The sequence below is a fragment of the Oryza brachyantha genome, chromosome 5, assembly GCF_000231095.2.
Source record: "Oryza brachyantha chromosome 5, ObraRS2, whole genome shotgun sequence".
Taxonomy (NCBI): Eukaryota; Viridiplantae; Streptophyta; class Magnoliopsida; order Poales; family Poaceae; genus Oryza; species Oryza brachyantha.
Genome location: NC_023167.2, coordinates 3,788,412 through 3,815,713, shown reverse-complemented (window position 1 = coordinate 3,815,713; position 27,302 = coordinate 3,788,412). Strand labels below are relative to the sequence as shown.

Genomic DNA, 27,302 nt, shown 5'->3' with positions numbered 1-27,302 from the left:
GTAGTGGTTCCTCCTAGCCCACTCAATACTCCGGGGTTGTAGAGAGTCAGATTCCATAGGAGTCGATATGTGGTGGTGCTTAGTAATTCTTGACCATTGTCAAAGGGTTAGCTAGTTCTTCACATGTGTCGATGCCATTGCAACATCAGCGAGATAGAGTGTAGGAGCCATGGACCACACACCTTGATGCCAAGGCATAGTGAAGGCGTGCTAGCACACTCCCGATCATTCCATACTAATCAAACATGCTCACAGTCAGTTAAGGGCATTAAATATGGGTGATATAGTGAATCACAACTTAGCCATGCATCTCCTGAATCCGATATGTTCCATCAAAAGAAGGCACCATCACTTTAGTGGGATGCTTCGTGGTATGGCAAATCAGCAAGGGAAAATTGATCGAGGAACAGCAGCTGCAGTATTGGAAATGATGTGTTTTGATTGTGCTTTGTCGGTGCCTAGCAGGTTGTATTAGGTACATAAATCAGAGATGGTATAGGTTCAGCGCGCCAAGGCGAGTTTGGAAGAGTTTTACACTCACTAGTACAGCTAGAAGCTTGTGGAGCACAAGACTTGGTTGTTGCATGGTCCTCATGCAGCGTAAAATCTTCTACTTCCTTCGTTTCGTAACGTAGGATATTTTAGTCTTGTGTAAATTTATATGGATGCTAATGAAACTAGATATATATACAAATGATATATATTGATCACTGAATAAATGTAGAGAAAGCTAGAAAGTCATATGGCCATATGAAATAGAGGGAGTACTACATTCCAATCAAGAAAGCAAGTGTAGGATTATTATCCTTCAGGAGGCCTACACCTATGTAAATCAGGTGCATTTGTAAGCCGTGCGATCATATCCACTTTTGAAACTTGATGATGAAAAATATATAGCTGGTTTTGTAGTTAGATGTTGAAAAATGAACTTCAAGAGTTGAACGATAAAAATAGACTTAAACCCAATTTAAAATCCATTCATTTTTAGTTAATTGTCTATCACATTCAGAGTTGTGCCATTGTTTGTGAAGTGTTGTCTAAGGAACTTTTAATAAATATGAAAGATCAAATAGACTTTTTTGTCACGATATGTCCCTTTCACAAATTTGTGGGATTGATTAATCCCATTGTTTTTCTTCCATAAACACGCAGGATCAAAATTTGATATAAAAACTACACATAAGAAATTGAAATTAACAATGTAATCCTACTACGAATTTGACTGAAACGTTTTGTAGTCTAATTTTTTTTCAAAGATTAGAATGTAATCGCCTATGTTTTCTTTTTATTCAAATTATTTTTTAATTACTTTGACTGCATGCAACAAAGGAGGTCTCATACCCTGGAAGGCATAAATTAAATAGTTTTCCTTCAGACATATTTCTATATATATCATGTGACTATCAAGGAAGAATTGTTTGAACTTTCTAAACTTATTGAAATGGACTTTTTTAGTGTACTCCAAATAGTATATGGACCATTCATTATGCCTTAATCCAATATAGTTGGCAGTTGTCTTACCTCATTGGTAGTAAGATCTCAACATAAGGAAATATTTTACATGTCATCAAAACATCATTTTGGATATGCATGTTAACTATTAACAACAAATCTCATATACTATCTTTTCAAATTTAAATTATGAACTACAAAGTTTATTTATAAAAATATTTATCCACCGTCTTTCCAAATCATATTTAAAAACTATCATGAAACTTGATGCTAAAATGTTAAAATTTTAAATTTGATAGTAACTCAAGTTTGAGGATCATGCAAAAATAAATGACTTGTCATTTAAAACTGCAGTAGAAATGTTGATGAACCCATATATTTGAAACATGTTTATTTGAATAGCACGGATTTAAATTAGGAATTAAAATTGACATGCAAAACCATTAATAATAGACCGGATGGTGCTAGATTTATTTTCCTTAATTTCAGCCCTGCATGATTAATTTTAGGAAAATATCTATGTTTACTTTCCATTCCTACTTTCCCCTCACTAATTGACAAGAAAATACAGTTTTGTTTAGAAAAATAAAATTAACAACTAATGATTGAGATTTATTGGTGCTCCTAGCCCCATGAAGGTAAGATGGAGCACCTTGGAAAGGCTAGAAATGGACTTTTTGGAGGTCTAGATGCATGCAATGAAACCATCACCGCTCATATGGCTATAGGTTTTATTTGTGACTGAAAAACAAACACCTCATTGCAACCCTACAATTGTCCTCTTTGTACTGTTCTCCAACGACCAGCTTGTACACATTATCGGGTAGTAGTTTCACGGGTGATTTTTGCTGCATATATACGTGGGAAACAGATTGGTCCCTACATTCTTGATTAGCTATGCCTGTAAAGAACAACTTGCTGATCTGACCCTATGCAGGTAAGTGGTAGCCATTGAATGATACATATATACACTTTCGTGCACGCGTACGGTAGTTGGACTGAGATATCTAGCTGACCATCTTTCGGTATAGTACTCCTGATGCATGTGTATTTATTAGCCGACAGAATAATACACAATATGTGCTACGTAGTACCTCCATATAAAATTATACTTGTTCCAGTTTGATAATCTTTATCGTTTAGACAATTAACAGTACAACGGTCTTCTAAATGTATCTTTGAATATGATCGATTTTCTATTAAAATATATAACAGAACAAATAAATATTACTATTATTAAATACTCTTAACTCATCTATAACTTTTGTTCTACTGTTTTTAAACTAATTAAATATTTTAAAAGTTATTGATAGTAAAAGTTTTAAAAGTTTGACTATTTGTTTGTCTAAAACGACATGAATTATAGAACTGAAGAGATTAATGCCTACTAATTTTTTACACCGTCTACAAAGTAGAGTTTTCAATATTAATTTCTTCCATAATATACATTTAACATCTAATAAAAAATACTTTTAGAAACGTATCTAATGGCAAACCCATCCATTTAACACTAAATATGATCAGTAGCTTAGTCATAAATTTGTAAACGCCATTTTCTATAGACGCGTTATAATTTGAGACATCCATTAATTACAACAACAACAACATTATTTCTAACACTTAAACACGCTGTCTCCTGGCATGCCGTCGCACTCCGGACGATATCGCGTAATCTGCTTGAATTCGATCTCACGCCAACTCCATAGATCCGGCACCAAGCAAGCATGCAATAACGTACGTACGTAAAATGTTGAGCTCGTCTCGATGAAGTTGAACAACTAATCTCCCAGCTCGATCTCCTCTCTCTTCCTCAACTATATAAACCCCATGGCCTCTTCGCTGGAGTTCACAGCTGCCTCCTCGTCTCGCACCTCCTCTGCAGCTCTCTGCTCAATAAGGGTGGTGTGTGTAGGCGACAATGGCGACGGCGAGGTTGCTCCTCCTCCTGGCGGTGGCGGCAGCGGCGGGCTCGGCCTGCTTCTGCAGCGGCCAGCAAGCGACGCCTGCGCCGGCCACGCCCCCGCCCCCGCCCCCGCCGCCGCCGTACTGCGGCAGCGTAAGGATGGCCGTGGAAGCGCACAACATCGTCGGCTGGAAGACGGTGCCGGCGGATTGCGCGGAGTACGTCGCCGACTACATGTCCGGCGAGCGGTACGAACGCGACTCCGGCGTCGTCGTCGACCAGGCCATCGCCTACGCGGAGAGCATCAAGGTCTCCGGCAAGGGCAAGGAGATCTGGATCTTCGACGTCGACGAGACCGCTCTCTCCACCCTGCCCTACCAAGCCAAGCATGGCTACGGGTATGTGTACCCATGTCCTAAGCCAACAATTAATTGATTTTATTCATAATATTTAAACAATTTATACATTTAGAATTAGTAATTATGAAACACCTACCTTGGACTCTTGTTATAGTATTCCATTCATCAATTCTAAAACTGATAAATTACCAGTTCTAAACTTCTAATTGACATATAGATCTTCTGTTAAAAATCATAGGAGGCGTGTATAATTAGAAAATTTTCATAATTACAACATAAGTAACAATATAATTACCAATCATATCGACAGAGCTCAGCCATACGACCAGACGAGCTACCTCCAGTACGTAGCCGGGGAGAGTTCGCCGGCGCTGCAGGGGACACTGCGGCTGTACCGGCGGCTGCTTCAGCTCGGCATCAAGCCGGTGTTCCTCACCGACCGCACCGACGACCAGAGCGCCGTCACCACCCACAACCTGCTCCAGCAGGGCTACTGCAGCTGGGAGAAGCTGCTGCTCCAGCCGGCCGGCCTCCAGACCTCCACGCAGGCGTTCAAGACCGGCGAGCGTCAGAAGCTGGTGGCCGCCGGCTACGCCATCGTCGGCAACATCGGCGACCAGTGGAGCGACATCCTCGGCTCGCCGGAGGGCTGCCGCACCTTCAAGCTCCCAAACCCCATGTATTACGTTGCCTAACTGATTGGTTGGTGGTGCCATTGCTAGCTTGGCGAGCTAGCTAGAGTATACAGTTTATTGATGGATCCGTAACTTGCGTGTGTTTCATATTCTACGTGATTCCTATTCATGAACTGTCTGAAGTAGTTAACATGTATGCTTGATTTCTTACTTTGTTAGCTGTTGACGAGATGAGATTTAAATAAATTTGTAATAGTGCTTGTTTCGCAGTTGGCCATGGATTGAAGGATGTATTAATGTATGTATTTCAGCAATAAATAGTGGAATTAATCAATGGATTAAGCTGCTTCTTAATTACATTAAACGTACGTGTTTAGTATTTATTGGATCAGTCGTCGCCTTGCATATGAATCAAGGAGAAAAGTGATGGGAGTGGTAAGATCTTCAGAAAATGTATTAACAAATTCAGTGGTCATCACTCTTTTATGAAAATTTTAAATTTATTCTAATATGCCCACCTTAGCCACACATAGCTCTAATAAGTACTCCCTCCGTCCCACAGAAAACCAACTTTCCGGTTTTTGTGTCCAGCGTTTGACCATCCGTCTTATTTAAAAAAATTCAAGAAATTTTTAAAAATTAAAATTATTAATATTGTTTGTTGAATAAGATGAAGAATTGTATCTAAAAACTGAAAAGTTGATTTATTTTGGGACGGAGGGAGTAGAAATTTAAAGCCTTGAACTTTGTTCAATGTCTGTTTTTCACCCTCCTCAGCAAAACCAGTAAATTTTCACCCCCTAAATTTCAAAACCGGACAAAGCAACTCCTTGATTCAGATTTTTGTAATGGCTTTGTTTGAAATAGAGGTGATTGATTTTACTACCTATACCCTTATTATGCATATTTTGCTAATGCAAATCCCATTTAATTAGGTCCAAAATCATGAAACTTATCGACTTTTAGTTAATATTAAACAAAAACTATTACAATGTCAACCAAAACCACCATAAAATCAAATAGTGCTAAGGGTTTGTTGCCAACATAGTCCCAAATATCCACACAACCATGCCAGAATGATGGGCACCTATAGATGGCCATATGGGCCGCCCGGTCCAGCATGACCCAGGAACGGCCGGGCTCATGCCGAATTCCATCGAGCCGGCACGGTCCAATCAATACAATGGGTCATGATGTGTCGGCCCACAGGCTGCACCTAATGTCCAAGAACGGCCAATAACACTAGAGCCATGTCGAGCTGGTCCGAAGGCACGATGGCCCATTGTGCTTATTTAGTAAAAAAAAGGTCTATATTCCCTACCTCACCTTTTTAGGCTGCATGAATAAGTCTATTTTCCGTCCCTTTTCTTTGGGCTGAGTCTTGTATGGCTAGAATAAGTCTATTTACAAACCTTCCCTTTTGTGCTAAGGCTTATATAACTAAGTTAAGTCTATTTTAGGTCCTTTAGTAATTTTTTTTCATCCTTACTAATTGAACCAGGTTGTGTAGGAACAGCCCATCTAATACGACCCAAGTAGAGGTGATGTCCCGATCTTCACGTCGTAGGATCAAGAACTGATAGCTAGCCTCAAAGAGACCAAGATAACTAACTACAAACAACCTAGATAACAGTGCAACCTAACGATGGTACTCGAAGCCAAGCACCATCTCTAGCTATCACGGCATCCTGAATTGATGGTTCGCCAAACCGCACTCTAAGTTACCAACCAACACAACCTGAAATCAATCGAGCAAAAATCCTCAAAGGGACTAGGAGCACCAATTGGGGGGCGTCGAACGCCACTTCCATAATCTCACAAGGAAATCACAAGAGCAAAGGGGTAAGATCTCTCTCTGGATTTGTTAGCACATAACTGAACAAAGGATTCTATATTCTCAATGTCAAAATGTCTTCCAAATGATAAAACATAGGGAATATTTATACTAGGAACAACCCTCCTAGATAGGAACGAAAGGTATTGGGAGTTTACTGGACATAGGCTAGCTCAAAGGTCACAAAAAGTTAATTCCCGAGAAGACTCGCATGTCTATTTGCTTCTGAGCAGCCCTCAATGATTTATCCATTACTCCTTATTTGGAAGTTGAAATGACGAGCCTTTTGTTAGAGGTGAAACTAGACTTGATTATCTTTCCAACCATATATATTAAGCTTGATAAAGTTGACTGACTGGTTGGGTTGCACATTCCTTGGAAGTTAGAGCAAATGTTTGGAGACAATGTACTCCAAAAAGAACATGTCATAAATGGTCGTGGTCTTCACGTAACATATCATCACTGTGATCTTGTACCTCATCGTCAATGTCCATCAAGTAACTATGCATGTGTAAACCTAAGTAATAGCAAAGTACTTGATTTAGATAGTATATAATTCTCGTCAATATTAAAATATGTTTCAGCTAGTAGCGAGTTCACCTCTTGTTGTAGTTTCTTTGTACGGCTATGTGTGGTCGGTTCTTGAAATTAGACCTCACCAGAATATATGTATAGAGCGTGTGTGTGCCCGCATGCTTGCAATTTAAAATTGGTCGATATGTAATTATGTCACTCCACATAGACTAGGTTTATATTCATATTTATTTTTTTTCTCAACTTCTATAAGTTGCCTAGTTTCGCCGCCGGCGCCATTTCTAGTCTAACATCAATGGATCCTTATTTCGTGAACGATTCTTCAATTCATGACTGTTTGTATAAGTTTATCTTGACGTAATTGCTCGGTTATGTTTTTCCTTGTTAATCGTTGATGGGGTGAGATATAAATTTGTAATAACGGGTTGTTCGTCAGTTGGCTATTAATTGATCAATGCGCTGTGTTGGGCAAGCTGGTTGTATTTATTATAGTAATTATTAACGGTATTAATGAATGAAGATTGTGTCTTAAACTGAACATGTTCCATGCACAATATTGGATTTGTTTATTTTTATTACAATACTCCCTCTAGTTGATAACTAATATCGTTTTGGACAAAGACACATTCTCCAAAATCTATATTTACTATGATTTCATGTTATAATATACAAATTAAAATAAATTAATAATCTTTATTTCTATTAAAATATTTTTAAGGCTTATCCATACGTGTTTTTTTTATTTTCTTCAAACTAAATATTTTAAGTTATTAATAGTTAAAGTTCAAAAATTTAACTTCAACCTACTACCCAAAACAATGTGAATTATCAAACTAGATGGAGTACTTAATAATGGAATTAATGGTAAAAAACAACACATGAAGAATAAAAGTAACTATATATCTCAGTTAAATTTAATCTAACATTTTCATTGTACGATTTTAGGCAGCCGGTCCAGCCTTATGTGATTAATCATCACGAGTTTGAATTGTGCTAGGCAACTTGTATGGGATTTTCTTACTCATCGCAAGCATGGAGGACCTACAATGAAGCAAGTCAAAATCGGCTACTTTTGGTTTAACCTTGCTTCCTATTGTATCTTATCAGCCGTAGAGTCAAATTGTGATACGCATATTATCAATTGATTCTAAGATTTAGTACTCGCATTGAAGCAAAGCAAAACTTGATCAGCGAGCCACATCAACGGATTTGGCATCAATAGTACCCTTGCAAAACATATATATATATATATCCATGAACACACCCTTCAATCATATAGGTGGTATATAGGTGGTGTTTAGATTGAAAAAATTTTTAGGAGAAGTGTCACGTCAAATATTTGATCGAATGTCGGAAGGGGTTTTCGGACACGAATAAAAAAACGAATTTCACGGCTAGGCTAGAAACCACGAGACGAATTTTTTGAGCCTAATTAATCCGTCATTAGCACATGTTGGTTACTGTAGCACTTATGGCTAATCATGGACTAATTAGGCTCAAAAGATTTGTCTTAAGATTTCTTATATAACTGTGTAATTAGTTTTTTGGTTCATCTATGTTTAATGCTTTATTTAAGTGTCTAAAAATTCGATGTGATGTTTTTAAAAAAATAATTTGGGAACTAAACAAGACGATAAAGAGAGTGGTTGCTATCACTGTTGATGTCGTAGACATGTTTTTCCAAGAAACAGATCTTATTTAAAATGAACACATCACATCAACCCTACAAATTGTCCTTCTTGCACTGTTCTCCAGCAACCAGCGGCATAACCTTTATGGCTTTATTATGTGTAGGATTTCCTAGCAATTTGCACTGCATACATGGGAAATTTGAGGCTACTATACTCACAACGACATCTTTCTGTAAATATAAGACGTATTAATATTCTGTACTACCTCCAACCATATTCTTTGACAATTAAATTCTTTTATAATATATTACTACCTCCATTCCTAAATGTTTGATGCCGTTGACTTTTTTATACACGTTTGACCACTCGTCTTATTTAGAAAATTTATATAATTATTAATTATTTATATATCACTTCATTCGTTGTTAAGTATACTTTTATGCATATATATAGTTTTACATATTTTGTAAAAAATTTTGAATAAGACAAGTGGTCAAACGTATATAAAAAAGTCAACGGCGTCAAACATAACTTATATAAAATAAACATCATATGAAGATATGTTCAAAACGAATCAAATTGTACGATATGCATCAATGCATGGCACATAACACAATATTGTCAGTCAATATTTTGACTCTGTAAAATGCAATGATGTCTTATAAACAAAAAAAATGTGTTATATACGTACGTCGTCCTATATTTTAGAATCAAGTCATCTTATATTTCAGAATTGAGTTGTTATGCACGTAATGAAGAAGAGATAATCCCTTGAATACCACCAAAATTTTAGCTAATCCCTTATATGCCTCTGAATTTTTCTTACATCTTTGTATACTCCTAAAATTTTATTTCGATACTTTCATGCCTCTCCTGTCAGTTGATTTCTTAATTTCTATAAAATTAATTATTTTACCCTTTATATGAACTATGAACATAGAAATTTATGAATTAAATTATCTAAAATGTAAAAATTAATCGCATGAGACTATTAATAGTTATAAGTTTATTGTGGGATACATTATGTATGACAATTAATTTTTAGATAAAGAAATAATAAATATTTATTTATTTTATTTTTCAAAAAGTCATAAAAATGAGGAGCACTCATACAAAGATAGGACCACAAATGATCGTGATATTTTCTTAAGAATACTCCTGATCAAAAAATATTATCCTATTAAATTTCAAATAAAAATTTTAATTTATTATATTGTTTTATTTTTAAAATTTATCAAAATTTTCCGCACTAATTATTTAGTCTCATTAGTTACTTGAAATGCACACACTATGCATTCAAACAAAATTTTCGATCGTTTTTCAAGCTTAAATTCAAATCTAAATCATCAAGAGCATTAAAAACATTTGCCATAAACTTAACAGTGAAATGAGGGAAAATATAACGGCAGAGGTATGGAATGGATCAAGTTGAAATTTCAAAGGTATGGAATAGATCTGGTAAATTTTAGAGGTATAGAAAAGATTGATTGAGTTTTAAAGGGTATAAAGGGAATTTAACCGAAGAAGAACATGACTGTATGCATGGTGTTAAATGTGGCCATTAAGTGACCTATGCATGCATGGTGGTTAGCCCGAGATACGTGCCTTCCAATCTTTGAATTATAGACCACTGAGTCATATACATGTGTATTTATTATCTTGGATGACGTCAGTCTAATATGGTCCTCTCTAATGAATGATTTGAGGACATATGTAAAGGATGATGCTCACACATGTTAACACTCACATGGAGTCCACATGGGACAAATGCAAGATAAAAATGAGTACAAAAGCACTCTACGAATAGAAATAATTAATATAGTAGAAAAAGGTGGTATACTACATAGTTTCAGGAATGTTAATTTCCGTGTTGTGCACTACAGTTAGCACTTATTATTTCCAAGTATCTTCTAGTTCAAGCAAGCGCAACAACCGTTACTACAAAATACCTAATGCGGTGATGGCTTATGGGTATCGGTTTATTTAAAACCCATACGTATTGATGGATTCATGCCTTCATGGGATGGAAAAATACAGAACCAACACTTTTGAGTAACTCTAGGTACTAGATATAGAGAAAAGGCAACACCTATAACAATTGAATCAATGGGTCACAGGGTGGGGATCTCTTTTAAGTGTCAATCTGGCCTCTTCCACTCTGTGCCACTCCCATCACTCTCCTCTCCTCTTTGCCACGCTTTGTCTTACTCTCCTCATCGCCGACAACGCTGACTTGAGGTGACTACTGCGGCAGCTTGAGGCAGCGATGGTGATGACTCTACTTGGTATTCCCCCTCCTTCCACCACCGGCTACTGCCTCGACCTAGCTCGTAGGGTTCATTAGTAATAGCGAGGGAAATGGGACCAATGCCAAATCCAACGTCGAGAGCTCAGGGGGCCACCTAATCTAGATGCCTAGGGGTCATGTGTCACTACCCTCCTCAACTTCATGTTATTGATCATCATGCCTCCCTCCCTCGGCCTCTACCTCGCCAGATCTGGTTGCATGGAGGTTGAAGGCGATAGTTATGCCACGAGCTCACCTTATCTTGCACTAGACTAGGGCAGAACTAAAATAAAATACAGAGGGGTGCTACTCACTTGTTTTTAGTGATTTGAACCAGATTTAGGCTGTTACAGGTGTCTGAATTTGAACTGGGATGATGCAACTGGGTGGCTGGGAATCCTCCAGGCTCTACATAGCTCCGCTGGTGCCACCGGTAGCGACCGATAGATGTCTCCAACAAATAGTACCCCATGGATCTCCCCCTTCCTAACCCTAATATGATCACAACCTCCTTGACAATCGGTGCAATGGCGTTGGTGATGAGTTCAGCCTCTAGTGAGCGGTAGTGGCAACTATTGACTCAGTGTTGACAATCTTCAAATTAAGTTAATTTGTAATTCTTTCGTGATGAATGTTTTTATTCTATTACTCTATGATAATTCTGATTTGTATCGGAATTGGATGATTTGACGTTGCCTAAAGCATATATCGGGTCGATTCGAGCCAAGCTCAGAACTTTTCTTTTCCTCCTAGACACATACATGTCAGTCTCCCACTTCATAGATGCCGCTATCCAGGTACCGGTTGCCAATCCAGCACCTATGTTGGGTTGGCAATCAACACCTATATATAAGGTGTTTTGTTCTAGAGTACGTGTGTTATTGCTAGTTGTTTGTACGTGTAAAACCTAGAACTTAATTACATATGTACTACCTGGATACTTGACTCATAGATAGTAGCACTACGACGGTAGAAATATAGAAACTAGCTGGTATTACTCCTATACCATATTCAGCTACGTGGGGACAATTAATCGTCGTCTCTACTTCGCATTTATGCGCCATTAAGTCCATCAGATCTCTTATATGTACTGCTCCCTGATCAAAATAGAATTAAAATCGTCATTATATTGGGCCATGCTTAACCAACACAATTAACACACTATATATAGCAATACTTCATTGGGCTTTTGGACCAAAGGATAAGAAGCTATATGTTCAACTGGTCCAGAACCTTACAATTGGTTAGTGATGAATGATGACACTGATGACTTAATGTCCATGGTAGAATTTCATCGGAAGAAGACGGAGGGAGAGAATCACAGGCCCAAGGAGAAAGGAGATCTTTTTAAAAGAAATCACTCGATTTTTTCTGATCTTTCAAGCGATGGTTTTTACGTGATGTGTGATGGGGAGAGGATAAGCAGTAGATTAGTATACTTGATAAGGAAAACAAAGAAAGAAACTTAGGGCTCCATAATCTCAACCATACGTACACGCCGGACTCTATCCATGCAATCGCCAACCGCATGGACAGTTGGACTGCTCCCTATCTGACGCACGGCTCGATCAACTTGTGTGAATTGGACGGTCCTACACGTACACCACATTGTCCATAGCACTACTTGATTCATTAATTCCTACTACGTAGGAGCACTATTCTATACATGCAACCATCGTCTTAATTTTCGCTTCTGCTTATTTTTATAAGCAAAAAATTTAATTTTTAACCTTAAATTTAAAATTAATTAAGGTTATTTTATCGTACTTTATTTTTTAGTATTTGTTTTACATCACTAAAAACAAAACTTTTATTTACCAATTATGCTCCATTTGCAATTATACCATTTTTTTTTCTTTTTAAAAGCCAAAAGATTACTTTGTAAAACAATAACACCAATAACATTATTTCGAACAGTGACCCCTGTTGTCGCCGGGCGCGCCGTCGCAGTCCGGTCGGCCAGCTGCGGCCCCCCCTCCGGCCTGTCCTGATGAATGCATGCATGCACAGCTACCCATGAAATTAATCGACGTCGCTGCATCCAACTTGCTGTGATCAGAAAGCTAGTTTTTTTTTTTTTTAACACCAAGCTAGGTGCAGTCGCTGGCCAGTGAAATGCATGAAATGTTGAGCTTGACGCGTTGGCCTGTGATGATGTGAATCCTCAACCAATCAACGCAGCTCAGCTCGATCGTCTCCTCTACTATATAAATCCCATGGCCTTCCTTGTTGCAGCTCACCGCCTAGCTAGCTAGCTCCTCAAGCCTCTTCTGCATTGCAGTTTACATCTCACCAATTAGTAGGCTGGTGTAAGCGAGCGGCGATCATGGCGACGGCGGCGAGGTTGCTCCTCCTGATCACGGTGGTGGCCAGCGTCTGCTTCTGCAGCTCCCGCGGCGAGGAGGTGATCGTGGGCCTCGGCGACGAGCTGGCGACGGCGCCGCCGGGCGGCGGCGCGCCGTTCTGCGGCAGCCTGAGGCTGGCCGTGGAGGCGCGGAACATCGTCGGGTGGAAGACGGTGCCGCCGCAGTGCGCGGAGTACGTCGCCGACTACGTGACCGGCGAGCGGTACCAGCGCGACTCCGACGTGGTGATCAACGAGGCCATCGCCTACGCCGAGAGCCTCAAGCTCTCCGGCAGCGGCAAGGAGATCTGGATCTTCGACGTCGACGAGACCGCCCTCTCTACCCTGCCCTACCAAGCCAACCATGGCTACGGGTACGTACCAATACCCTACCTCAAGTATACTTATTATGCATTGCATGCACAACCAAAATACGCATACTTATTATGAATTGCATGGACAACCAAAATACCAAATGCATGTATTTATCTGACACTACGTATCATCAGTAGGCTAAAAATTAAGTTAAGAAATATGCACCATAGTTGTTTTCACTTTAGCTTATGCATATAAGCCAAAATTAAATTTTAATATTAAATTTAGAGTTGATTTTAGGGTTTTTTCCACCGTAGTTTATTCTTTAGCATTTGCTTGTTAGATCACTAAAAATATGTATATATATATGCAAATACCACTATACTCTACCTATAAAAGTAGTAAATTAACTGTTTGAACTAGATGTAGTAAACCATGGTTGTATAAAAAACTGACGGAAGAAAGATTTTCTCTGGAACATTTATATAATCACGGAAAAGTGTGTCTATATGTTCTAGAAAAAAATGTTACTATATAGACCAATGGTGCGTAATTAGGCAGATCGCCCAAGTAACATTTTTTCACATGTTTCATTTGTTAATATAAAAAACTATGGTTTATTCGAATCATCCCTTGCATTAATGTGTGTTAGCAAAACTATGTATCCAAGCATTTCTCCTAGGATGTATAGTTAGATCATATAAAAACGATCGCCGTACAAAAATATATATTTAAAAAGATATCCTGGACTCTTTAATTTCCTATTATTTATAAGTTATTATGAATTTTAATAATTTCTAAATTCAAAATTAACAAAGATGAATTGTGATCTTATTTTAGTATTTTATCTCTTTACTTCCGTCATTAGAAATTATTAATTAGGATAATATAATGCGTGGTTTCTTTTAATCTAAACCACTATAGTTAAAAAAACAAGCAACGAATACGACATAGTACTAAACACTTTAATATCTCTAATGCCAAAAATATATTACATAATATATGGATAGGCGACTAGGGTTCTTACACTAATTGCTAACCCTCCTCCCAGAGTTCAGCCGTTCGACAACCCGAGCTTCCAGCAGTACGTCGCACAAGGAAGCGCGCCGGCGCTGCAGCCGACGCTGCGGCTGTACCGGCGGCTGCTCCAGCTCGGCGTCAAGCCGGTGTTCCTCACCGACCGCACCGAGGACCAGAGGGCCGTCACCACCAGCAACCTCCTCCAGCAGGGCTACTGCAACTGGGAGAAGCTCGTGCTCCAGCCGGTGGGGCTCCAGGCCTCGACGCTGGCGTTCAAGTCCGGCGAGCGGCGGATGCTGGTGGACGCCGGCTATGTCATCGTCGGCAACATCGGCGACCAGTGGAACGACATCCGCGGATCGCCGGCGTGCGGCCGCACCTTCAAGTTCCCGAACCCCATGTACTACGTCGACTAAACTCTCGGCGGCGCCGCCGCCGGTGAAGTTCACAAACATGGATCTCTGTAGTTCATGTGTACGTACTGTTTCGTTTATTCTCCTTGTGTTTGGTGAAGTGTTTCTTGTAGTAGTTTAATCTTATTCGATACAGATGCTTGTTTATTCGGTGAGGTCGATGCGATTTAAGTTTGTAATAACGCTTGTTTGGCAGTTGGAGATTGATTGATCAATGTACTGTGTGTCGAGCAAGCTTCTTGTATTTATTAGAGTAAATAATAATGTCCGGAGTTAATGGGTCAAGATCGATGGCGTACGTCTTGCAGTGGACATGCTCCTAGTAAGTTGATTGAATTTATGTTTTCTTTTAGAAACAGAAAAGAGATTTTAGTGGTCAAATCTTCAAAAACAGTAACGAATATTGAGCCAGCGTCTCTCTTTAAGGTTTTTTAAATTTGTTCTAGTCGACAATCGACATTACTTTGGCCGGATATTCGCATTAATAGTGGCAATCTAAAATCCATCCTTTTAGAATTGCATCACATCTTGGAGATAGAGTGCTGATTTTAAGCCCTTAACGACTTAATCTATTATTATGATGTCTGTGGAATTTAAAAAATGGAGAAAAAGATAAGATAGATTATTCTTGTTTCACAATATGTCCATGCAAAAACATAAGAGCATATACTATAATTACATATATTCCTCCACAAATATGCTGCAGGACAAATTTTGTTCTGAAAACTTTATATGAAGGGTAGAAAATCCCACCATAAATTTAACTGAATGTTTTTGTAGTCTGACATGTTCTCTCACTACTTGGGAACAGGTCATCCTGTTTAGATCCTCATCTCTAATATTCTAATAGATAAATAAACCTCTAAGAGATGTGTGGTCAGTGGTGACTAAAACTATGTGTGACATGTTATAATTATGACACATCACAGGTGGTTGATGGACACCTGTGATCGAGGAGTTACGATCAAACATGTGCATTATGGTGAAAAAAGAAAATCCAATTTTGCAAGTCACCACCCATCGGTAGGGTACATTACTGGTTATAAAAAAGCCAAAAATGTTGCCTGATTGCTCGTTGCTATCAGGAAAAACCATGATACACCAAATTAAGAGATATGTCTGAATTTTAATGGCTCAATCGACTGACAAAATTCTGATGGAATCAATTTAATCCAACATGAGAAACAGTAAACACATTCTTGCATCAAAGAACCAACTATATCAATTATTACAACGCACTTAATGTTTCAACAATCTCAGCATCCACCTTTGTTAATTTCACCATCCAACTCATATACCTTGTGAGCCATGCACATGTGGGTTAAGCTTCTTGGTCAAGTAAGATGCAGATCTAGCACCCCCTCCCCACCTCAGGAGAGCCAGATCTAGCTCAGGGTCTTTAGAGATCGGATGCAACGGAGATGGAGCCAACGCTCAACGATGGAGGATAAAGAGCAGGTGCATGGATCTAGCCACCAAGAAGTCAGAGGCTGGCCTGCAGGCAAAGGGGTGGAGTTTACTGTCGGCGCTCAGGGCAGAAGAGGTTGCGGCCAGTAGCTGCAGCGAAGGAGGCGGCCTTCGGCTCTTGAGGTGGAGGTCAGTTGACCCACCAGTGGAGGCAGAAGCTGGTGTGCTGCTGGGGATCAAGAGAAAGAGGAGAGACAACCGGAGAGAACAAGAGAGAGGACAAAAAAAATTTTTGATTGGATATTGGGGTATTGGATGGCAGTGAAGATACAAGGTGTTGCAACCTCATTATCCATGATGGATTAGATCGGAGTCATTTGATGCTATTTATGACCTCTGCAGATAGAATTTCCAAACTATTGTAGATAGGAGTGCTCATCTATGACGGGGAATAACTAATATCCATCAAAAATGATGGTTTGTGTATCCAATCTCAATTCTAAGGGATCCCCCTTTAGATATGAGGTCATGTACAGGCTAGGTCAGCCTGTCATGGATGCATTGTTACCTATAGGTGAATATGTGGTAGTGACTATTATTTTCTTTGAAATATTTGTACTTTCTTAGACCACATGAAACAAATCCTCAAGGACTTAAATTTGTTTCCATTGGAGACACAAGATTTAAATTAGTTTCCATTAGAGACATATTTATTTTGTCACTGAATATCGATATAAGAGATGCGAGTAACAGCACCCTTGAATGGTATACACTCAAAAACCTGAAACACCTGCAAAGGGCCAGATGTTTTCTAAGAAACATATAAATAAAAATGAACACCTTGGATTTATCCACAAAGCATCCTCTTTACACTGTTCTCCAGGAATCATGAGCTTGCACACATTATTGTGGTGTAATGTATGGTCTTTTGTGCTCCATGGGCCAAGACATACTATCTCTATTCGTCCCATGTGTTATTGCTTTGACGTGCACTTACAATGCAACTTGACACTAGTACACGTAGGGTATTGCTTGTAGTGATTGATTTGTGCATGGATCCATGCATGGTGGTTGGCTTGAGATGTGGCTTCTCGTCTTTGAGTACACTTAGTAGGCATGTGTATTTACTTTATATAAGAACGCTGACCTCATGATCTTAGTGGCCAAATGGCCATTTGTAATGAATGATCGTAGGACAGGTAACAAGATGGAGCTTAACACCCTCCTTCCCTCCCACTCCAAGGGGAAAAAACAATATAGAAATACTCCCTCCGTTTTATAATGTAAGATATTTAACTTTTTTGTTTGCAATGTTTGATTATTTGTCTTATTCAAAAAAATATAGAAATATCATTAATTTTGCCTGTGACTTACTTTATTATCAAAAGAATTTGACTTGTCATTTTTTTTATATTTGTACTAAGTTTTAGAATAAGACGAATAGTCAAATGTTAGAAAAAAAATCAAGCATCTTTCATTATAAAACGGAGGTAGTAAGTAGGAACACATCCACTGCCATAAAACCAACTTTTCCTTGATGGTGTGAAACTGACGGTAATAGGAGAATGCCACCACGATAAATCTTCTCTGCAGGTCACCATCATTCTTTTTTGTGTCAGCAGACCATGAGGACAACTTAGGGGTCATCTTTCCATTTTTTTAAGGTAAAAGCCAAATGGCTTATTTATAAACAAAAAATAATCTATAAAAAAAACTTTTATGTAAGTGTTTTCAGTGACTAAAAAGAATATGCTAAAAAATAAACTACGATAAAAACCCCTAAAATCAACTCAAAATTTAAGATTCAAAATTTAAAAATTTATTTATATGTATAAGCAAAAACGAAAATGATAAGGCTAAACAATCCTTATAATTGTCCACCGTGATCCTCCAAACCTAACAGCTATCCATGTCGACCCTCGTGCCTTGCAAGGGAATTGTCGGAAGTAGTTGGGATTCACTGTCAATGATTAGTCCTGATTGACCAAACTAATTCAACAAACCAAAGATAACCTGACATGTACCTCAGTGATAAAACTATCATTGTAATCCACCAAACATCAACATTCTTCACGTTCAAGATGCGAGGGAATAACCGAATAAGTCATCCTCGGCAGGCTGCAAATTTATGTCCATCATGAATATCAAATAATTATTTTATCCGCCCATCTACATATATACTCTAGTGCTTGGTTATAGTTACCCTACATAACCAACCTCTCTCGAACATAGTTGGTACTTGGCACACAGTTAGTTGTCTGGATGGGAGCAAAACCTCTATTAAATATCTACTTTATCCAACCGATATTTATTGGATGGTACATTTAAGAGCAACGTGATAATAGGAGTGTCAATTTTCAAATTAAAACGGTGTGATCCTAATTAAAGAATAGTAGGATAGATGAATCGATCTGGCCCATTCTAAGGGGAGACCGATTAATGTGACTGAGAGGGCCAGAGATGGTCGTGGGTCAAGTCGCAGATAATTTGTTGCCACATGTAGTACATAAATGAACAAAATGACACTTGGATTTTTTAGACCTTAAAAATAAAACTTAATTTATTTTGTTGACATAGTTTGTTTAAATAAAACTTGGTAGATTTAGTTGGACTATAGCTAGCCCTAAATTACTCGTAGGACAACCCGTGTCCATCTCTAGGAGGGTCCGTGTACAATAATACTAAAGGAGCTACGATTACAAGCATGGGAGTAACAAAAAATGGCAATGGCAAGACGTACTCGTGGTGATCTTTGTGGCCTACTCGATCGTCTTCCTTCCCGGCGGTGGTATGCATGCAAGATGATCTGAGTTTACGACGCCGACGAGAGAGACCACCCTAATTAAATCACTCTCCCGGTTGGCGCCTGCCTGCCCTGCTAATTAAATTAAATAATACTCCATGTACGTAGTTAAGCACCGCTCAAGTGGACACAGCATGCAGCTTAATTTCATGCATGGGCCAGGCAGAGTTTATTATCACATGGGCTAGCGTATAGAATGAATGATTCAATATCAACAGGTGACTGTAGCTATCTATATGCATCGCTAGAATTGGGGGCCTGCATGCAGAATTAGTAGGAACAGAAAATGGTTAATTGGCATCCATGTCAATATATAGGCCCAAGACTATGCTTCTATAGGAATACTCTACTCTACTATAGTACTGCTCAACCGTACGTGTATATATATACATAATTAGTACGTATATATACCCTGCTATTATTCCTAGATGTATGTCTTTGGTATTGTATTATACGTGCATGTTTCTGCAGGTATATATAAGAACAGTTTGTTCATCCATGTCAGCAAGTTTGCCCAAATTCCAAGCAGTTGCGGGTGCAGCTCCGAAATATATTTTTATTGCAATGACATAAGAATTGAGAAATGGATTGCGATCAATAAACTAAGGCATGAAAGAACATCCAAAATGATACCTATAAATTGTTTGAAAACAAAACACAATAATGTATGCACCGGAGAACAATCATCACCATGTATCCGGTGTGTCTTAAAGATGAACGAGCGTAGTCACCGGAAGAAAAACTATATGGGTATATTGGGTGATTATTAAGATGTTAACGACTAAAGAAGCATTAGACAAACGTACGGGTATAGAATTCTTCCTACCAGAGTGTTTAAATTCTGGTACCAATAATTATATGCGTAGAAGGTGCATTTCTAATATATGATTTTACTGAGGTAGTGGTTTAGGTGTGTTTGTGATGTTCCTCAGTTTTTTTCTTCTGTTTGTGCTTATATTTATAAGAAAAAAAAATTGAACACTTAAATTTAGAGTTAAGGTTGATGAGAATATATATGTGTCATTGCTTGCATATATATATATATATATATATCATGTGGGCCGGATAGAAAGAATACATGATGATAGCTCTTCTAATTGCTCATTCTCAAATCATCCCATCTTCTCCGATTCAATAACTCCCATCCCACCACCAAATTAAGATAGCAAAAATCACCTATTAAGATTCTTTTTTGGCTTTTGTTCTCTTAATAATTTGGTGATGATTCAACGGTCCAAATAAATTTCAAGCATCGTAGCAAGTGTTGCACACGGGGGATATATAATATGGCACAACGGCGGTGACCTCGGCTTTCCAGTCTCGTGCAGAGGGAAATCGCACATGCTGTTGCGGCCCACCAAGAGTTTCCCTGTGGACCGGCTGTGCTGGGGTGGTGTACGTGGAGAGTTGATGGCCCGGTACCTCTGATCCTGGACCAGGCCCTGGGCCCACGACAGGTAGGGCCCATGACAGAAATATACGATTTTGAGTAAAGTACATGGCCGCCGGTTCTTAAACTTATGCCGCGGTACCACTTAGATCCATAAACTTAGAAAATACACGTTTAGATCTATGAACTTGTTTTAATGTACCATCCAGGCCTATAAACTTGTTTTAATGTACCATCTAAGTCCATGAACCATCCACGTCCATGATTTTAGACGTTAAAACGAGTTCATGTATCTAAACGTGTATTTTCTAAGTTTATGGACCTAAATGATACCGCGCCATAAGTTTAAGGACCGACCATGTACTTTACTCACGTATTTTTTACGACCTCGTCCCAAAATAAACGAATTTCTGTATTTTTGGATAGAATTTTTGAATCTTAGTTTTATTTGAAAAATTTTTATAATTAATATTTTTATTGTTACTATATTATATGATAAAGCATGAATACTACTTTACGTGCGACTAATTTTTTCAATTTTTTAATAAATTCTTCAAATAAGACGGATGGTCAAACGCTGAAACTAGAAAACAATGTTTTCTTTGGGACATAGTACGTAGAAGAGATAAAGATAACTGATCCAAGCACGCCTATTCAGGAGCTGTAGAGGCTTACTCCATCCATCAAAACTAGTAGTCTACGTTTAGTTAATGAAACCTTTTCTTTGACAACTTATTTCTATTAGACCATGTATTTTTAAAAATACGATGTAAATAATCTATCTGAGAAATCCTGGTGATCAGCAGAAAAGAATGGGGGCATGGTGGCCTCCTACGAAATGCCCCTTCAGCCAGTCATGCAGTTGGCATCTATTCCCTATATTCAAAAAAAAAAAGATCAATCTCAGAGAATGAATAGACAATTGGGTGTTCAGATTTATCCGTACAAGTAGTACGGATTTTTTGGAATTTTAATTTTATTTATTAAATAATTCACAAAATTGATTTACAATTTTTCATTTCAAAAAATCAGTACGCTCAGTGGTTACCAAGCAAAAAATCAAACAAAATATGTTCATGTGAGGATTCAACCTTTGGTCTTCAGAATAGAAAAAAGTGACGGTGACCACTAAGTTAAGGTAATACTCATGATTAAACTTATGTATCAAACCACGGTTCAATCGAAAAGTTTTTGGGCGCGAGCCACATTTTGCATAAAAGGCAAAATGCAAAAAATCACTGAGCGTCGTCATCCCGTTCACCGCCGTCCGCCGCGTCGTGTGCCACGTAGTCTTTCTGCTCCTAAAGAGCGGCATGAGGTTAGATCTGTGATTTTTTTCAAAATAAAAAAATCAATTTTGTGAATTGTTTAATAAATAAAATTAAAAATCCAAAGAAATCCAAGTTGTACATGAGGGGAAGCAAATTTCACATATGGGTCGAGCAGTGGTAGTACTTCGGCCTAGCAGGGTGAGTAACAATCAGCATGTGGGCCTATATTTTGGAGTTGGACCAACAAGAATTTATTGGGCCCAACGCTTGCTTGCTGTCAGTAGCATGCACATTACAATTGGTGTAGCATGGAATCTACTTTAAAATTAAAGTAGTTGAATTTTACCAATTTTACTACCTATTTTGAATTTACAATTGATACCAATGAGTTTATAGTGAATTATTGTTAATTTTACAGTGAAATTTATTCAAATATTGCAGTGGATGGTTACCAGCATTTACAGTGATATTTATTGGGCCTTCGTCACACTGGATGATTTCAAGTTGCCAAACAATCCGTAAGAGCTACATTAGCGCCCACATTTGTTCTCTGGTGAGCAAAATCTTGCACAATCTACGAAGCTTCAATTTCCTTCCAAATAAAACTAATCGATCCTAAATTTCAAGGAAATCCCGTGTTTGCAAAATAAAACGATCTTAAATTTCAAGGGAATCCCACGTTTCAACCAAATCCGCCATAAAAGATAAAGAAAATTCCCTACGTATCTCTAGAAATTTGTTCAATGCTTTATATATCCTGAATTTTATCAGATATCTTACGTGTCCTCAAGTTTTCATCTCAATCCCTTATGTTCCATTTCCGTTAGTTGTCCATCGGTTGACTGTTAAATATTTCTAAAATAATTGTATTGCTCATCTCTCATACTTATGTGCTGATTACTCTATAATTTTTCATGTCAAAAAATTGACTTATACTAAAACAGAAAAGGGACATAATTATTTAGTGCCAAAATTTTCATGCTGATTACTCTATAATTTCATTTATTTATTTTTTAAATTAATATTAAATCCATACATTATTCTCAGTTTAATATTGAGAACTAAAACTATATGTTCTTTAGGTTTAAATTGTTGGGAAGATGTGCGAAATTCATCAAATTTAATTCAAAATGTATTTAAAAACTTTAAATATATTTTTAAATTTTGATAAAATAATTTCATCACCTTTGTTTTTTACATTAAATCTTTTTTCACTACATATTCGTCGAAAAGTAATTTTCAAATTTGATGCAGAGCATGATTTTCTTACAATAAATATTTTTTGAATTCTTAATGAAATTATGGTTCATTTTTTTAAAATTCATAACAAATATTTAGTAATTTATCTGTTATTTTCACAACCCAAATATTTTATACATCAAACATTTCTATATTTTAGCAATATGCCAAGGATAATAAAGTCATTTCTATAATAACTAATGCTCAAACTAGTGATTAACTAACGGGATGGGTATATAAGGTATCCAAATAAAAACTTATGATATATAAAAGATCAAGTAAATATCAAAGACGTAAAAAGGATCGGATGAAATTACAGGGGCATTTAGGGAATTGGCCCTAAAAGATAGGGCTTCGTAGTAACTCCGTTTGATCGACACCAGATGTTCACTTGAAAACAAGGACGTATGAATGCACGAATGATTTGAAAATTGGAAATCGGAATATGTAACTTGAGTTATTATAGAAGTGTCATAAATTCTACCATTTTCAAATGGGCCTCAATGTGAGTTTGATATTTGCCACGGCAAAGTGGTAGTATAGTGCTCCAGGAAAATGTCACTCGACAGTAGTGATTGGTATTATCACTCTCATCTTTCATTATGTTTATAAACCAAAATTTAAATTTTTATTCATAAATTTAGAGTTGACTCTAGAGCTTCTTCATCGTAGTTTATTTCCCAGTATTTTGTCATTTGTTTGCAAAGAGCCTATCACATCAGAGGAGTTCGACAGGGCTAACACCAGTGTAGCTCAGTTTTGATAGGACATTGTTGTTCATCATCTTTTTGATATGGCCCTATCAACCATGCAAAGTCCGATATAACCCCATTTTCATAATTTTTCTAGGATGTAGAGGCTTGCTAGGATGAATGAGAAAAGAGAGAGGGAGGGAGACATTTCAGATAATAAGTTAATTATCAGATTTAACCTAGCTAATTTCAGGTGGGAAAACCGATGTTTAAAGCATTCTTAACCGCTCATCCAAATTTGTCATGCACATTACCATTTAGATTATCATTTAAAATAGATTATCTATTCATATCAGTTATCACTCCACCGAAACATACATATTGCATCATCGATATATACTTTATTAATATTTTATAGCAATATCCTCTTATACTGTTATTGCTCTCTCCTCTTGCGATTCGATGGTGAGATATAGATAGAGTAAAGAGAACATCTATACTTAAAGTTTCTCTTTGTGATGTTTTATTTTTGAAAGATGGAATGGAGTATCTGCTAAAACAATATTTTTTTTCCCTTGCATGCTCTATTTTCAGCATAAGGGATGCTCTACTAAGCAATATTTTTTCCCTTGGCCACCGGCATTGTCGTCTCATGAGATCGTTTATTAAGAGCTTCTCATCAAATCTTTATACTGCCTAATACAGCACAGTTACTACTGTCCACTCATTCAAGATATATGTCATCTGTTGATTGTCCAAAAACAAATTTTAACCGTGAATCTCTTACACTATTTTGCTTACCGTTACAAAATCGTAGTAAAAAAAAAGTGCTTCCAAACAGAAATCGAACAATATCATTATAATGATAAGAACTAAACATTATTGAATTAATAGCTGGTCAAAACTCAATATGTTTTTAGTTGTCCTACACTATACTAAATATTGGCTAAATATTCAATATCAAATTCCACACTTTTCGGTTGACAAAATGAGTAATTACAATCTTGTATAACTGATATTTATTGAAGTGGGACTTTATTTACTACTACACTCCCATATTGCCAATATCCAATTTTCTCCGATGTAAAAACGGTTGATGGATCCAAAGAGCAGAGCAACCCCACAGGTAACAACAGTACACCAGTACAATGCAAGACTGTAGGAGTTCTCTGCATTTTTCTGCAGGCTGCAACACATCACATGGCCGGGGCTGCACCTGCACTGCACGGCTACACGGGTGAGCTGAGCAACAAGACGCTAGCAGTTGGCGCCACCACCTCGCATTCATGGCGCCATTAAACTCATGCCACTCTCTCCTCTCACTCCAGCTCAAAAGCAAAAAAAAAAATGCTCACACCTCCTATTAATGCTTAATCGATGGCTGATTGTTTGGTTTTGGAAAATTTATAAACAAAAAATAATTTATAAATAAAACTTTGATATCTGTGTTTTTTACTAATCTAAAAGCTTAGCTAAAAAATAAACTCTGATTAAAAGTCACTAAAATCAACTTCTAATTTAATTAAATATTTAAATTTTGATTTATAAACATGAGATGACAAAAGGACGAGGTGCGTTGGTCACTCGAATTCTTTAAGCAACCAAGAATTGAGCCAAAACAATTGATTAGTACTAGTAATTAGCTACGATGATGATGATGATGATGATGATGATGGTGGTGATGGTAGTGAGCTAATTTATGGTCCATGGGATTAATTTTCGTGACAAAAAAAGGGAGGGAAAAAATACAAGACGCGCGATCGATTGGTTGATCGATCGTTTGTTTGTTTGTTTGTTTTTCAGGGGACGGTGACGGTGACCACGCCGCCGGCGCCGAACGACGGTAATGAGCCACCCACGGTGACGCCGACGCCGACGGAGACGGAGGCCTGGGTGGTGCAAGGGACGGGGCGGGCGACGGGGATGCGCAGGCAGCTGAGCCCGGCGTCGCCCGGCGCGCCGTCGCACTCCGGCGGCGGGCGCTGCAGGCCCCGCCCCGGGATGCAGTTGCCGACGAAGTCGAACACGCTGCGGCCGGCGAGGCGGTCGCAGTGCTGGCTGATGCCGGAGAAGAAGTTGAAGGAGACGGAGAGGTTGGTGATCCGCTTGAGGTCGCAGACGAGGTCCGGCAGCTCGCCGGTAAACTGGTTGTGCGCGATGTTGAGCACCTCGATGCCGGAGAGGCAGGAGAGCGTGGTGGGGAGGTGGCCGGAGAGCGAGTTGTAGCTGAGGTCGAGCACCTCGATGTTGGGGAGGAACCCCAGCTCCTCCGGGATGCAGCCGGTGAGCTTGTTGTTCAGGAACAGCACCTCCCGGACCCGGCCGCCGGCGCCGTAGCCGTACGCCGTCGGGACGGGGCCGGTGAGGCGGTTGTTGGCCAGCGTGATGACCGTTGCCGGAGACGACCAGAGCGTCTCCGGGATCTGGCCGTCGAACTGGTTGTTGTTGAGGAAGAGCGCGTCCAGGTTCTTGGCGAAGGCCTCGGCGGGGACCTGGCCGGAGAAGGCGTTGAAGCGAAGGTCGAGGTAGACGAGCGACGGGATGAGCAGCGTCGCCGCCGGGAACGGCCCGGAGAAGAGGTTGTTGCTGAGGTCGAGCTCGGTGAGGTACTGGAGGTCGCGGAGCGAGTCGGGGACGGCGCCGGAGAGGCGGTTGCTGTTGAGGTGGAGGAACGTGAGGTGGGCGAGGAGGGAGACGGCGGCCGGGAGCGTCCCCCTGAGGCTGGCGCGGTTGAGGTCAATGCCGGCGACCACCGCCCGCGCCCCCGCCGCCGCCGCCGCGTCGTCGGGCGGCGCCGAGCAGTACACCCCCTTGTACGCGCACACGTTGGGCCCCTGCCACGACGCCAGCGCGCCCCGCGGGTCCTCGACCACGGCCGCCCTCACCGCCTGCAGCGCCGCGTACTCCTTCCCACCGCCCTGGCCCTGCGCCGACGACGCATCCGGCGAAGGCGGATCGCCGTTGATCCAGACGCCGAACGCCGCGGCGAGCTGGGACGACAGAACCAGAAGCAGCAGCAGCAGCGAGAAGACATGGAAAGGTGGCAGCTTGGAGGTCATGGCGTCAAGGCGGCTCGCTCGGGAGGAGCAAAACGAGATCTTTCAGGTGGATCGCGACGAGACGGAGGGGGAGGGGACCGGCCGGAGCGGAGAGCGGAGGAGGAGGAGAGTGAGGAAGTGAAGAGAAGCGCAGCTGCAACTGAGCTGTGTTGTGCCTCCCTGTGCATGCATTGATTGATTGATTGTTTTGGAGGAGAGGACGGACGACGGACGGGGCGGGACTGTTTGTTTTGCCTGCTTGATTTCTTCCGAGCGTTGGATTGGATGCATTTTGGCAGAAAGGTGCCTACTCTCGTCTCCTCAGCGACAACTGGAGCTGGGGCCGGAACAGGATCCTCTGCATCAGAGAAGCTTCAATCCTATCTATCCATCTTCATCCAATGGCTAGTATATTTTTTAGCTTTATCGCTTGTTTCCTCTTCCTTGTGCTATCTATCAATCAGTACGTACATGACCATTCCATGATATCGATATTTTAACTTCTTATGTAAAATTACTAATGGTAAACTTCAGCTTATGTTTAATTTGATCTAGCAAATATATAGCCTACTCATGCACGGTATATATTAATATACTCTGATCATTCTTATGGTTAATATCGTTCTTATGGTTAATATCATTGATTTTTAGACACATATTTAACCATCCAATCTTATTTATTTTTTTGCAAATATGAAAAAATTCATGCTCAAATTTTCTTAATGATAATTATGT

The 27,302-nt window shown here is 39.2% G+C and overlaps 3 protein-coding genes across 3 annotated transcripts; 2 read left to right on the top strand and 1 right to left on the bottom strand.

Annotated features, from left to right (window-relative positions):
* The first annotated feature begins 3,324 nt into the window (after nucleotides 1–3,324).
* LOC102717432 (stem 28 kDa glycoprotein-like) lies at nucleotides 3,325–4,675 on the top strand. The gene is made up of 2 exons (XM_015837267.2): nucleotides 3,325–3,753; nucleotides 4,025–4,675. The coding sequence occupies exons 1-2, from the start codon at nucleotides 3,371–3,373 to the stop codon at nucleotides 4,407–4,409; spliced, it is 768 nt and encodes a 255-aa protein (XP_015692753.2). The 5' UTR covers nucleotides 3,325–3,370; the 3' UTR covers nucleotides 4,410–4,675.
* An 8,213-nt stretch (nucleotides 4,676–12,888) lies between these two features.
* Nucleotides 12,889–14,942, top strand: LOC102717153 (acid phosphatase 1-like). The gene is made up of 2 exons (XM_006654068.2): nucleotides 12,889–13,353; nucleotides 14,346–14,942. Exons 1-2 carry the CDS (start codon nucleotides 12,962–12,964, stop codon nucleotides 14,728–14,730), a joined length of 777 nt encoding a protein of 258 aa, XP_006654131.1. The 5' UTR covers nucleotides 12,889–12,961; the 3' UTR covers nucleotides 14,731–14,942.
* Nucleotides 14,943–25,220: 10,278 nt separating this feature from the next.
* On the bottom strand, nucleotides 25,221–26,808 carry LOC102714292 (leucine-rich repeat extensin-like protein 6). The gene has a single exon (XM_040524302.1). It carries the CDS (start codon nucleotides 26,586–26,588, stop codon nucleotides 25,329–25,331), a length of 1,260 nt encoding a protein of 419 aa, XP_040380236.1. The 5' UTR covers nucleotides 26,589–26,808; the 3' UTR covers nucleotides 25,221–25,328.
* Between the last annotated feature and the right edge of the window lie 494 nt (nucleotides 26,809–27,302).